Below are 14,903 nucleotides of genomic sequence, written 5' to 3' on the forward strand. Positions count from 1 at the left end.
TGACAGGCTTACAAGCCTGAATCAAGGTCTCAATAACCGACTCCGAAAACCGCGCTTAGATAGAGTTAAGCGTTCAATCTCCAAGCAGTCAGCTTCAGAGAAACTAGATTTGGATGAAGGAAGGGCCCTTGACGTAGAAAGGTCCTTCCTCAGTGGAAGTCTCCAAGGTGGAAGAGAAGACATCTCCACTAGGTTCTGCATACCAGATCCTGCGAGGCCACGCCGGTGCAATGAGGATCACCGACGCCTTTTCCTGTTTGATTTGAGCAATGACCCGTGGGAAGGAGAGCGAACAGAGGAAATAGGTATGCTAGACTGAAATTCCAGGAATCGCCAGAGCATCTATCAGTACAAGCCTGAGGATCCCTTGACCGTACCTCGGAAGCTTGGCATTCTGTTGAGATGCCATTAGATCCTGCTCCGGCTGTCCCATTTGAGAATCGGCAAACACCTCCGGATGAAGTTCCCACTCGCCCGGATGAAAGGTGCTGTCTGCTCAGATAATCCACTTCCCAATTGTCCATTTCTGGAATGTGGAACGGAGATAGACAGCAGTTGTGGGTCTCTGCCCCACTGAATAATCTTGGCTACCTCTGCCATTGCCAAGGTACTCATGAGTTCCTCCCTGAAGGTTGATGTAGCCACTGAAGTTATGTTGTCCCGACTGAACCTGATAGAACTGAGCTGAAGCTGAGGCCAGGCCTGAAGAGCATTGAAAATTGTCCTTCCGTTTCTAGGATGTTATGGGGAAAACCAGACGTCCTCTCCCGAGTCCATGTCCCCAAGCCTTTAGTGGGAGCCCCAGACTGCTATCTCCCATCCCAGCAGGCTGCTGTCAGTTGTCACAATCATCAGGTGGGTCTGCAGAAGCAGGTTTCCCTGGGAGAGATGATCCTGGAGACGACCACCAAGGAAGAGAATCTCTTGTCGCCTGATCCGCATAATCCCTGTTCCATTGACTGTGGGCATGCATAACTGCAGAGGTCTGAGATGGAACCGGGGCAAACTGAATGATGTCCATGGCAGCTACCATCAGACCAATCACCTACATACATTGGGCCACTGATAGCAGAGGAGAGGACTGAAGGGCAAGACAAGAGTCAAAGATCTTTGTTTTTCTGACTCTGTCAGAAATATCTTCATGATAAGGAATCTATTATTGTTCCCAAGAACACTACCCTTTGTAGCTGAATCAAGGAACTCTTTCCCAAATTCACCTTCCATCCGTGATGAACGCAGAAAAGAGAACATCTCTGTGTGGGAGTTTGCTTGTTTGAAAGGATGGCACTCTGAACCAGAATGTCGTCCAGAGAAGGTGCCTACTGCAACCATGCCCCGCAACCGGAGCACCACCAACAAGGATCCCCAGGACCTTTGAAAAAATCCTGGGAGCTTGTGGGCAAGGCCGAAATAGAAGAGCCACAACTGGAAGTGTTTGTCTAGAAAGCGAACCTCCGAAACCTGTGAGATCCCCGTGGATGGGAACATGCAGGTATGCATCCTTTAAATCTACTGTTGTCAATGAAATGCCCTCTTGAACTAAGGGGAAGAATGAAACAAATAGTTTCCAACTTGAAGGACTGTACTCTGAGGAACTGGTTTAGACTTTTGAGGTCTAAAATTGGTCTGAAAAGTTCCCTCTTTTTAGGGAACCACGAACAGATTGGAGTAAAATCCCAGTTCCCGACAATGTAAGAACGCTCTCTTTTATCTGGTCTACAGATTAATCTTGAAAGCAGAGAACTTTGCCCCTGGGAGGAAAAGTCTTGAACTCTAGATTGTATCCCTGGGGACACTATGTCCACCGGCCCAGGGGATCCGGAACATCCCAAGCCCAGGCCGGAGCGAAGAAGGAAAGTCAGTGCCCCCACAAGTGCTTCCCCCTTGTTCCAAGACTGTTTGGACCTCCAGGAAGACTTGGGACTGTTCCTGCTTGGTAGGAGAGGAAGGCTTACCTTTGAAAAAAACATAATTTATGCTTACCTGATTAATTTATTTCTCTTGTAGTGTATCCAGTCCACGGATCATCCATTACTTGTGGGATATTCTCCTTCCCAACAGGAAGTTGCAAGAGGATCAACCACAGCAGAGCTGCTATAATAGCTCCTCCCCTCACTGCCATATCCAGTCATTTCGACCGAATAAGCAAGCCGAGAAAAGGAGAAACCATAGGGTGCTGTGGTGACTGTAGTTTAATTAAAATTTAGACCTGCCTTAAAAAGGACAGGGGCGGGCCGTGGACCGGATACACAAGAGAAATAAATTTATCAGGTAAGCATAAATTATGTTTTCTCTTGTTAAGTGTATCCAGTCCACGGATCATCCATTAGTTGTGGGATACCAATACCAAAGCTAAAGTAAACGATGATGGGAGGGACAAAGGCAGGAACACAAATGGAAGGAACCGACTGCCTGTAGAACCTTTCTCCCAAAAACAGCCTCCGAAGAAGCAAAAGTATCAAATTTGTAAAATTTGGAAAAGGTATGAAGCGAAGACCAAGTCGCAGCCTTGCAAATCTGTTCAACAGAGTGCCTCATTTTTAAAGGCCCAGGTGGAAGCCACAGCTCTAGTAGAATGAGCTGTAATCCTTTCAGGAGGCTGCTGTCCAGCAGTCTCATAGGCTAAACGGATTATACTCCGAAGGCCAAAAAGAAAGAGAGGTTGCCGAGGCCTTCTGACCTCTCCTCTGTCCAGAGTAAACAACAAACAGGTTAGATTGTTTGGGCGAAATCTTTAGTAGCCTGTAAGTAAAACTTCAAGGCACGGACTACGTCTAGATTATACAAAAGACGTTCTCTTTGAAGAAGATTAGGACATAATGATGGAACAACAATCTCATTGATTTGATATTCTTGTTAGAAACCACCTTAGGTAAAAACCCAGGTTTTGTACTGCAGAACAACTTTATCTGAAATGAAAGATCATATAAGGAGAATCAAAATGTAAGGCAGATAACTCCGAGACTCTTCGAGCCCGGAGGAAATAGCATCAGAAAAAGAACTTTCCATGAAAGAAGTTTGATATCAATAGAATGAATGGGGTTCAAACGGAACCCTTGAAGAACTTTAAGAACCAAGGTTTAAGCTCCATGGAGGAGCAACAGGTTTAAACACAGGCTTAATTCCAACTAAAGCCTGACAAAATGCCTGATACGTCTGGAACTTCTGCCAGACGCTTGTGTAAAAGAATAGACAGAGCAGAAATCTGTCCCTTTAAAGAACTAGCTGATAATCCTTTGTCCAAACCCTCTTGGATGGAAGGACAATATCCTAGGTATCCTAACCCTACTCCATGAGTAATTCTTGGATTAACACCAATGAAGATATTTACGCCATAATCTTGTGGTAAAATTTTCCTGGTGACAGGCTTTCGTGCCTGTATTTAAGGTATCAATTACTGACTCGGAGAAGCCACGCTTTGATAGGATCAAGTGTTCAATCTCCATGCAGTCAGTCTCAGAGAAAGTAGATTCGGATGTTTGAAAGGACCTTGTATTAGAAGGTCTTGTCTCAGAGGCAGAGTCCATGGTGGAAAGGATGACATGTCCACTAGGTCAGCATACCAGGTCCTGCGTGGGCCACGCAGGCGCTATCAATATCACCGATGCTCTTTCCTGTTTGATTTTGGCAATCAGACGAGGGAGCAGAGGAAACAGTGGAAACACATAAGCCAGGTTGAAGAACCAAGGCGCTGCTAGAGCATCTATCAGTGAGGGCTTCTGGGTCCCTGGACCTGGATCCGTAACAAGGAACCCTTGGCGTTCTGGCGAGACGCCATGAGATCCAATTCTGGTTTGCCCCAACGGAGAAACCAATTGAGCAAACACCTTCGGATGGAGTTCCCATTCCCCCGGATGAAAAGTCTGATGACTTAGAAAATCCGCCTCCCAGTTCTCTACACCTAGGATATGGATCGCTGACAGGTGGCAAGAGTGAGTCTCTGCCCAGCGAATTATCTTGGAGACTTCTGACATCGCTAGGGAACTCCTGGTTCCCCCTTGATGGTTGATGTAAGCCACAGTTGTGATGATGTCCGACTGAAATCTGATGAACCTCAGTGTTGCTAGCTGAGGCCAAGCCAGAAGAGCATTGAATATTGCTCTTAACTCCAGAATATTTATTTGGAGGAGTTTCTCCTCATGAGTCCATGAACCCTGAGCCTTCAGGGAGTTCCAGACTGCACCACAACCTAGAAGGCTGGCATCTGTTGTTACAATTGTCCAATCTGGTCTGCGAAAGGTCATACCCTTGGACAGATGGCCCGAGATAACCACCAGAGAAGAGAATCTCTGGTTTCCTGATCCAGATTTAGTAGAGGGGACAAATCTGTGTAATCCCCATTCCACTGACTGAGCATGCATAATTGCAGCGGTCTGAGATGCAGGCGCGCAAATGGCACTATGTCCATCGCCGCAACCATTAAGCCGATTACTTCCATGCACTGAGCCACCGTGGGGCGCGGAATGGAGTGAAGAACACGGCAAGCATTTAGAAGTTTTGATAACCTGGACTCCGTCAGGTAAATTTTCATTTCTACAGAATCTATTAGAGTCCATAGGAAGGAAACCCTTGTGAGAGGAGATAGAGAACTCTTTTCTTCGTTCACTTTCCACCCATGCGACCTGAGGAATGCCAGAAACTATCTCTGTATGAGATTTGGCAATTTGAAAGCTTGACGCCTGTATCAGGATATCGTCCAGGTAAGGAGCCACCGCTATGCCTCGCGGTCTTAGGACCGCCAGAAGTGAGCCCAGAACCTTTGTAAAAATTCTTGGGGCTGTAGCCAACCCGAATGGAAGAGCTACAAATTGGTAATGCCTGTCTAGAAAGGCAAACCTCAGGAACTGATGATGATTCTTGTGAATCGGAATGTGAAGGTAGGCATCCTTTAAGTCCACTGTGGTCATGTACTGACCCTCTTTGTATCATGGGTAAAATGGTTCGAATAGTTACCATCTTGAATGACGGAACTCTGAGGATGGATCACTCCCATTACAAGGAGATCTTGTACGCAGCTTAGGAATGCCTCTTCCTTTATCTGGTTTGCAGATAATCTTGAAAGGTGAAATCTCCCTTGTGGAGGAGAAGCTTTGAAGTCCAGAAGATATCCCTGAGATATGATCTCCAACGCCCAGGGATCCTGAACATCTCTTGCCCACGCCTGGGCGAAGAGAGAGAGTCTGCCCCCTACTAGATCCGTTGTCGTATAGGGGCCGCTCCTCATGCTGTCTTAGAGGCAGCAGCAGGCTTTCTGGCCTGCTTGCCCTTGTTCCAGGACTGGTTAGGTTTCCAGGCCTGCTTGGATTGAGCAAAAGTTCCCTCTTGTTTTGAAGCAGAGGAAGTTGATGCTGCACCTAGCCTTTAAATTTCTGAAAGGCACAAAAATTAGACTGTTTGGCCTTTGATTTTGGCCCTTGTCCTGAGGAAGGGTATGACCCTTACCTCCAGTAATGTCAGCAATAATTTCTCTCAAACCAGGCCCGAATAAGGTCTGCCCCCTTGAAATGAATGTTGAGTAATTTAAACTTTGAAGTCACATCAGCTGACCAGGATTTGAGCCATAGCGCCCTACGCGCCTGGATGGCGAATCCGGATTCTTAGCCGTTAGTTTAGTCAAATGAACAATGGCATCAGAAACAAATGAGTTAGCTAGCTTAAGAGTTCTAAGCTTGTCAACAATTTCAGTCAATGAGCTGTATGGATGGCCTCTTCCAGGGCCTCAAACCAGAATGCCGCCGCCAGCAGTGACAGGCGCAATGCATGCAAGGGGCTGTAAAATAAAGCCTTGTTGAATAAACATTTCTTAAGATAACCCTCTAATTTTTTAATCTATTGGATCTGAAAAAGCACAACTATCCTCAACCGGGATAGTGGTACGCTTTGCTAAAGTAGAAACTGCTCCCTCCACCTTAGGGACAGTCTGCCATAAGTCCCGTGTAGTGGCATCTATTGGAAACATTTTTCTAAATATAGGAGGTGGGGAAAGGGCACACCGGGCCTATCCCACTCCTTACTAATAATTTCTGTAAGCCTTTTAGGTATTGGAAAAACATCAGTACTCACCGGCACTGCTATAGTATTTATCCAGCCTACACAATTTCTCTGGCACTGCAATTGTGTCCACAGTCATTCAGAGCAGCTAATACCTCCCCAAGCAATACACGGAGGTTCTCAAACTTAAATTTAACATTAGAAATCTCTGAATCAGGTCTCCCCGATTCAGAGACATCACCCAAAGACTGAAGCTCTCCGTCCTCAGGTTCTGCATATTGTGACGCAGTATCAGACATGGCTCTTACAGCATCTACGCGCTCTGTATCTCGTCTAACCCCAGAGCTATCGCGCTTGCCTCTCAATTCAGGCAATCTGGATAATACCTCTGACAGGTATTATTCATGATTGCATCCATGTCCTTGCAAAGTAATCACTATGGGCGTCCCTGATGTACTTGGCGCCATATTAGCGTGCGTCCCTTGAGCGGGAGGCGAAGGGTCCGACACGTGGGGAGAGTTAGTCGGCATAACTTCCCCCCTCGACAGACCCCTCTGGTGACAATTCTTTTATAGATAAAGACTGATCTTTACTGTTTAAGGTGAAATCAATACATTTAGTACACATTCACCTATGGGGCTCCACCATGGCTTTTAAACATAATGAACAAGTATCCTCTGTTTCAGACATGTTTGTACAGACTAGCAATGAGACTAGCAAGCTTGGAAAACACTTTAAAGCAAGTTAACAGCAATATAAAAAACGTTACTGTGCCTTTAAGAGAAACAAATTGACAAAATTTGAAATAACAGTGAAAAAAGGCAGTTACACTAACAAAATTTTTTACAGTGTATGTAACTAGTCAGCAGAGCAATGCACCCACTTGCAATTGGATGATTAACCCCTTAACAAAAACAGAATAATAAATTACAAAAACGGTTTTTTTAAACACAGTCACAAACATCTGCCACAGTCTACTGTGATTGTTACCCTCCTCAAACACGACTTTGAAGCCTTTTGAGCCCTTCAGAGATGTCCTGTATCATGCAGAGGGAAGCTGAATGTCTGTCAGTATTTTTATCTGCACAGAAAAGCACTAAAATAGGCCCTTCCCACTCATATTGCAACAGTGGAAAGCTTCAGGAAACTGTTTCTAGGCAAAATTCAAGCCAGCCATGTGGAAAAAAACTAGGCCCCAATAAGTTGTCACCAAACATATATAAAAACGATTAACATGCCAGCAAATGTTTTATATTACACTTTTATAAGAGTATGTATCTCTGTTAATAAGCCTGACACCAGTCACTATCACTGCATTTAAGGCTTAATTTACATTAATCCGGTATCAGCAGCATTGTTCTAGCAAATTCCATCCCTAGAAATATATTAACTGCACATACCTTATTGCAGGAAAACCTGCACGCCATTCCCCCTCTGAAGTTACCTCACTCCTCAGAATATGTGAGAACGGCAAGTGGATCTTAGTTACTTCTGCTAAGATCATAGAAATCACAGGCAGATTCTTCTTCTAATAGCTGCCTTGAGATGAAACAGTACACTCCGGTACCATTTAAAATAACAAACTTTTGATTGAAGTTAAAAAACTTACTATAATACACCACTCTCCTCTTATTACGTCCATCTTTGTTGAGAGTTGCAAGAGAATGACCTGGATTTGGCAGTGAGGGGAGTAGCTATATAGCAGCTCTGCTAGTGGGTGATCCTCTTGCAACTTCCTGTGGGAAGGAGAAATATCCCACAAGTAATGGATGATCCGTGGACTGGATACACCTTAACAAGAGAAAATTACTCTGACGCCCTTTCTGCTTATTCCTCTTATCCTGAGGGAGGAAATGACCCTTTCCTCCAGTAATGTCTGAAATAATTTCAGCCAAAACCCCGGCCCCAATCAAGTCTTAACCTTGTAGGGAATCGCAAGAAATTTAGACTTAGACGACACATCTGCAGACCCGGACTTCAACCATAAGGCTCTGCGGGCCAGTACGGCAAAACCAGAAATCTTTGCTCCCAGCTTAATAACCTGTAGCGGAAGCATCCGTAATAAAGGAATTGGCCAACTTAAGAGCCTTGATCTAGACTGGATCTCTTCTAGGAGAGTATCTGTCTGAATAGAATCAGACAAAGCACCAAACCAGTATGCAGCTACGCTGGCAATGGTAGCAATACACAACGCAATACACTCGGTGTACATACATCTTTTAAAGTAACCCCTTCCAACTTCTTATCCATAGGATCCTTAAAGGAACAGCTATCCTCTATGGGAATAGTGGTTATCTTAGCCAAAGTGAAATTGCCCCTTCCACCTTGGGAACCCGTCTGCCAAGACTACTTGATAGAGTCAGCAATAGGAAACATCTTCTTTAAAAAAGGGGATGGATAAAAAAAGGATACCAGGCCTCTCCAGTCCCTGATAATAATCTATGTAGCCCGATCTGGTACACGGAAAAACCTCCACCATGGAAGGTACATCAAAATACTTGGTTTACTGGACTTCTTAGTGTCGGAGTCGTCCAAGGTAGCCAAAACCTCCTTAAAGGGACATGCCACCCACATTTTTTCTTTTATGATTTAGAAAGAGAATGCTATTTTAAACATCTTTCTAATTTAATTACATTATCTAATTTGTTTTATCTCTTGATATTCTTTGATGAAAAGCATATCTAGATATGCTCACTAGCTGCTGATTGATTGCTGAAACATAGAAGCATCATGTGATTGGCTCACCATGTGCATTGTTTTTCTTCAAATAAGGATATTTAAAAAATGAAGCAAAAAATAAATTATAGAAGTAAATTGTATGTTTACATTTCTTTTTTTTTTTTTTTTAAATTCGTCTTTATTAGCAGGGAAAGATAATACATTCACAAGACATGATAAAGAGGCAAACAAGAGCGTGTGCGCAGACGCAGATTTAACCAATCTATACATATTTGACCAAGTTTGCGATGAGTTGCCTAGAGAAGTGGATTTATCATAACATATAAGCAAAATGCATGCAATATAGGGGCTTGTGTAATTTTTTTTTTTTTTTTTATCTGTGTGAGCAATCTCTCCCCATTTTTTGTTGAAGACATCAAAACAATTAAATTAAATTAACAAATAAACAATGTATAACCGTAGTTTGTCAACCCGCCCCAAAAAAAAAAAAAAAAAAAAAAAAAAATTATATTAAAGAGGGGGTGGGGGAAAGAAAGAAAGGAGTGGAGGGAAGATGGAGTGGGAAATAGATAGGTAATGAGGTATCACGGAGGGGAATTGGGGGACGTGTAGTCCCCACCCGAACACCAAGCGGACGGAGTATTGCAGGATGTGAGGTATTATGATTCTATTAGATTGTTGCGTGTCAGGTTAGAACAACAATTCCTCCCGGAAACCACACCAGGGGCATCTATAGGGGGTTCCATGAGCTCCTGCCACTCACCTCTCAGGTTTGCTAGCTGCATAGCTTCTAGTTGAACAAAGGGCCCAAGAATTTGTCGTTGCAGGGTAGGTTGTAAGGTCATAACAAAGGGCTTCCATTTTTTAAGGAAGGGTTTGTATCTAAGCTTAGTGTTAAGTTTAGTGTTCATGCTGTCCACGAAGAGCTGTTTCATCAGGCGAAGCCTGAACTGGGCTATCGTGGGTGGTTTTCTAGAAAGCCATCTCCCTAATATGCAGCTGCGGGCCAGGAGTGTACATAAGGTGAGAATGTTTGTGAAGCCGTTTATGCTCAGCCTCCCATCCAAAAACAAACACATTATTCACCCCTATTTCAATCTCAATTTTAAATGTGATTCTCAGCCAGTGTTGTAATTGCCCCAGAACTGTCTAATCTGCGGGCAAAGGAAAAAATAATGCTGTAGTGAAGGGGATCCTTCACTACATTTAACACATGCATCAGGTGCTCAGTTTCCATTTCGACAAATCTGTGAGGGGTGATGTAGTCTCTGTGTAGCATCCTGAGCTGGGATTCTCTAAGTGGTATTGCTAGTGTAGCTGATCTAGCTGATTCTATGCTATCTGTTATGTTTTGTATCGTCAATGTCGGGGCAGTGTCTAATTGTAAGTTTGTAAGGATCTGTGTCTGTATAGTTGGTTCTTTACGCTTTATTAGTTGTTTATAGACGTCTGAAATTGAGAAACAACCCAGTTGAAACATGGTATGAGAGACAGCAAAGGGAGATCTATTCCAGAAGTCCGTGTTAGCGAGCATGAGGCTCGTGACATAGTGCCGCACCTGCAAATATGCATAAAAGTGCTTGTTGGGAATGGCGAATTTGGTTTTGAGTTCTTGGAAAGATCTAACCGTGTGCAACAATGGGTCTACCACATCACCCACTGTCGCGCGTCCCAGAGATTTCCAAATATGGAAAGGTTTATATTCATTCCCTGCCGGGAAATCCGGGTTGCCTACAAGTGGCAGAAACTTTAAGGGGGGGTGAAGAATTCCCATATGTTTATGGTTAATTGCCACGCTCTCAGGGGTCCTTATATAGGACACTGGAAGCTATGGATTGTGGAATGTCCTTCAGTGGGGCTAAGGGAGATATGCTAGGAGCGATGGGAGCCAGATACCGTCTCTCATCTAATGGAGCCACACAAAAGTGGGAGGTGCCCAGTTGCCAATCAGTTACCAATCTGGCTAGAGGTCGCCCAATTATAAAGCTTTAAGTTAGGGATTCCAGACCACCACTGAGAAAGGGGAGCTGAAGCTTCTCCAGAGCTACGCGGGGCTTCCTACCTTTCCAGATGAAGGCGGACATAGCTTTGTTCCTTATGGTCAAATCGCCCTTGGTTATAAGGAAGGGCAAGCATCAACAAAGGGTATAATATTTTCGGTAGTAGGGTCATCTTGACCAGGCTGACCCTGCCCGATAAAACCCAGTGGGAGAGTGTTCCAGCTATGGAGTTGTGTGGCTAAGCTCTTACATCTCTCAGAAATGTTGAGCGTATACATCTTGTGGTGGTCTTTATGAACCTTGATGCCAAGGTATGTGAGTGCCCCGGCACCTCCACAAACGGGAAGGAGGAACCCGGAATCGGGATGTTTGTTAAGCCATAGGATCTCCGATTTGGAGGTGTTGATTTTATATCCCGAGAAATTTCCGAACTCGGAGATAGTCTGCATTATACGCGGTATGTGTTTGGAGGGTGAGTCTACAAAGAGTAGCAATATCGTCCGCATATAGGGCTATTTGAATCGGGTTATTTTCCAGTACAATGCCCGGAAAAGAGTCCCTCAGTTTGATGGCCAGAGGCTCAAGAGCCAGGTTAAACAGAAGGGGCGACAGGGACACCCCTGTCTAGTGCCTCGCTGCAGCTGGAAAATCTGAGGAGAAGAGACCATTAACCAGAACTCGAGCCATTGGGCGTGTACACTTTACGAATCATATCTAAAAAGGGGCCATTAAGTTGAACCGTTTGCATCGTATCTATCAGGTGGGGCCACCTCCACACGGTCGAAGGCCCTCTCCGCATCAAGCGATAGCGGGAAGGCCTCCGCCGCAGTGGATCCCTCTCCCCTCTTGCCAAGGACCAGTAGTGGTCAATGACATGAAGCACCTTGCGGAGATAGTTACCGAGGATCGTTTTAAACACGAAACCGTCTGGTCTGGGTGAACCAATTGGGGGAGGGAGTTTTTAATCTGTTGGCCATTATTTTCATAAAGAGTTTATAGTCGGTGTTGAGAGGGAGATGGGGCGATACGAGTCAGGAAGAGAGTGGTCTTTACCCGGCTTGGGAATCAGGGTGATGTGAGCAGAGGTGAAATCCCGAGAAGGCAATGCCTCCTCATGAAAGAAGGCATGAAGAGCTTGGTCAGTGAGGAGCCAATTTGTGGTAATAGGATTCTGTAGAAGTCGGCCGGAAAGACCATCCGGTCCCGGCGCCTTCCCAGACAGGGAGAGACTTCAAGTAAAACGAGACCTCCTCCAACGTGATGGGAGCATTCATAGCATCAATCTGGTCTGAGTTAATTGCTGCAGTTTAAGATCTTGCCAGAAGTGATTTTGAATGTTTACATTTCTATTCTCTATCTGAATCATGAAAGAAAGATTTTGGGTTTAGTTGCCCTTTTAAGTAACAAACTGAGGTGTTCAAGCTTGAATCGAAATATTACTTCAGCATCAAGCAGGAATTACACTGTCAGAGTCTGAGCTTTCCCCCTCAGATGCCACTGAAGTATTCCTCCCCCTACTACTGTGTCAGAAACTTACTGAATCCATAGATTTCCTCTTGCGCTTTTCCTGCAACATGGGAAAGGCAGATAACGCAGCGGATACCGCAGATGACATGTGGGTAGCGATGTCTTGCAACGTAACTCCAGGCGGAGCTTGAGAGGAAGCGCAGGGCACTGCATGTGTGGACGACAAAATTTTGGGACACTTGAGGAGAAAGCTGCGGCATATCTTGAACATTGTCAGTAGACACCTGAACAGCTTCCGCCTTAGGACAATGTTTGCTCAGAAACAAAGTCTATCCCTGTAATTTAAAGTTCTCCTCAATACATGAGGAAACAGAAAGGGATTGGTGGTTCCACGTTAGCATCAAAACAAAGAACAAGTAACATTTTGCAGGGGCCTCTTGGTCCATCTTTGCCCAATAATTGAACAAATAAAAAATAAAATACTTTTATTTATCTTTTAGATAATGTCACAAAAAACTTTACTATCCCTTTAAATTTTAAAAACAACTTTTTATTTCTCATGCAAAAAACGCGTTCTTAGAGCACCCCAGATAGCCTCTACACCTCAGCTAGCCCTGCTCAGGTGCCTACCTGTCCTGCTGACTTGCCGGAGGTAATAGAAAGAAATCCGGACTCAACCCAGAGCTGCTCACTCGTTATGCGGAGACCATTAACACTGAAAAGCGGAACTGCAACGAAGTACTCCACATTTCGGCTCTCCGAAGAGAGAAAGGAAAAGAAAAAGCATGCAAAACTCTTTGCCGCTCAGAACAGACACTCTGAAGGTAAAGCCACAGAGAGATAGTAAAAAACACAAAAAAAAAAAACACAACCACCCTAACCAGAATAAGCCGGGAAAAAACGAACTCAGCTTATGGTCCCTGAAATCCTCTGGTCCCCAGTGCCTGCACAAACTGCCTCACATTATCTATTAACCCACAATAGAATTAATGATCTGATGTCCAAACAGAGTTAACTGTTAAAGTGCCAATATTTTTCTTTATACTCCAAGAAAATTAAAAGAAGCACTTACCTTGATGTAATCTGCCTGGCAGCAGGGCAGCTCACTAGGTTTGAGAGGCATCAGAGTAATCTTACTCAGGCTTTCAAGTTAGGGAAGCAATAACTATTTGGGAGGCGCAGTGAGGATTATACCCCACAAGTTCCCAATTGCTTAAAAGCCACCACTGCTCTACTGAAGAGACTGACATGGGCTAATCCCAAGGAAAAAGCAGAACTAACTTGCACTGCTGAAATATAATAAAATCTTGATTGAAGAATCTTCTTACAGACACCTAAACTTTACCTCCTCCTTGCTTTTAACGTAGGCAAAGAGAATGACTGGGGTTTGGGGGAACGGAGGTGATATTTAACAGCTTTGCTGTGGTGCTCTTTGCCTCCTCCTGCTGGCCAGGAGTGATATTCCCAATAGTAATTAGAGATGATCAGTGGACTCAGTGTGTCATTAGAAAGAAATATTCATTTAAAACCCGGTTATTTTTAAAGTGACTTGAAACGCTAGGGTTGACTGTTGAAACAAATAAAGGGCACTTTTATTCATGAAGTATAAGATGAAGAAAGTGCCTTTATTCGTTTCAACCGTTCGTCGTTCTTAGCTGCTACGGCAGCCCACAGCAAAAACATTTTTTTGCTAAGAGGTAAAGTTTTCGCCTCTTAGCCAATAGCAGTGCGGTAAATCCGGTCTGGCGCCCATTGGAGCCATTTGCTAAAAGGTGAAAACGTCACCTCTTGGCAAAATATTTTTTTGTCGTGGGCTGCTGCAGCAGCTAAGAACGGCGAACGGTTGAAACGAATAAAGGCACTTTCTACATGAAGTATCTTATACTTCATGAATGAAAGTGCCCTTTTTTTGTTTCAACTGTCAACCCTAGCGTTTCAAAAATGCTATGGTTGACTTTCACTTTAACAATCATAGTTTAATCAGAAAATGTAAATATTAATAGCTGCTATTTAAGTCCTGTGCTTCTAAAAGCATTTTTTTTTTAAAATAACATCTTCCTGTGCTGAATACTACTGCTTTTATAGGTTTGCCTCTGCCCACCAATTAACAGCTGTTGAAGTTGCCCATAATGGTCAGTGAACAGCATGAACAGTTTCCCCGGTAATTTAAATAGATTTAATGTTAAATTAGTTATTCTTACCTTATTTTTTGCAACTTCAGAGGCCATGCTGTCAACTTGCTCTTGATAGGCTTTCAAAGCTTCATCTACAGCTTCAATCTGTTGCTTGTAAGTGGCTTGTTCTCTTTTCAACTCCTCTAGTTCTAAAACTAAGGCATCCACTTCCTACACAAGTGAAAAGATTGCAACAGTAAGAAAACCCACACATCACTAACAAGTGTGTGTGTGTGTGTATATATATATATATATATATATATATACATACACACATACACACACGTATACGTACAAATTCCCAAATCCGGAAATAAAAAATACATATTTATTCTGAAATACATATTCAGCACGTAAAACTATAACTTGTATTAAAACAAAAACAAAAAAAAAAAACACACCCAGGAGGAGTATGATACACTGATCAAGGAAAATAATAAAAAACATGTGCATGATCCTGAGACTATCACCATGGGTATCTGTAGCAAGGTTATGGACAAACATTCCTCCCGTAAAATCTGTTAAAGGGACATGAAACCCAATTTTTTTTCTGTCATGATTTAGAAATAGCATGCAATTTTAAATAACTTCA

The 14,903-nt window shown here is 43.7% G+C and overlaps 1 protein-coding gene across 1 annotated transcript in view; it reads right to left on the reverse strand.

Annotated features, from left to right (window-relative positions):
* Positions 1–14,903, reverse strand: part of SMC2 (structural maintenance of chromosomes 2) — a 291,284-nt gene that overhangs the window by 132,681 nt on the left and 143,700 nt on the right. Inside the window, 1 exon segment of the mRNA XM_053702691.1 lies at positions 14,339–14,482. Within this exon segment, the coding sequence (XP_053558666.1) occupies positions 14,339–14,482 (144 nt within the window).

This window comes from Bombina bombina, chromosome 2 (genome assembly GCF_027579735.1).
Source record: "Bombina bombina isolate aBomBom1 chromosome 2, aBomBom1.pri, whole genome shotgun sequence".
Taxonomy (NCBI): Eukaryota; Metazoa; Chordata; class Amphibia; order Anura; family Bombinatoridae; genus Bombina; species Bombina bombina.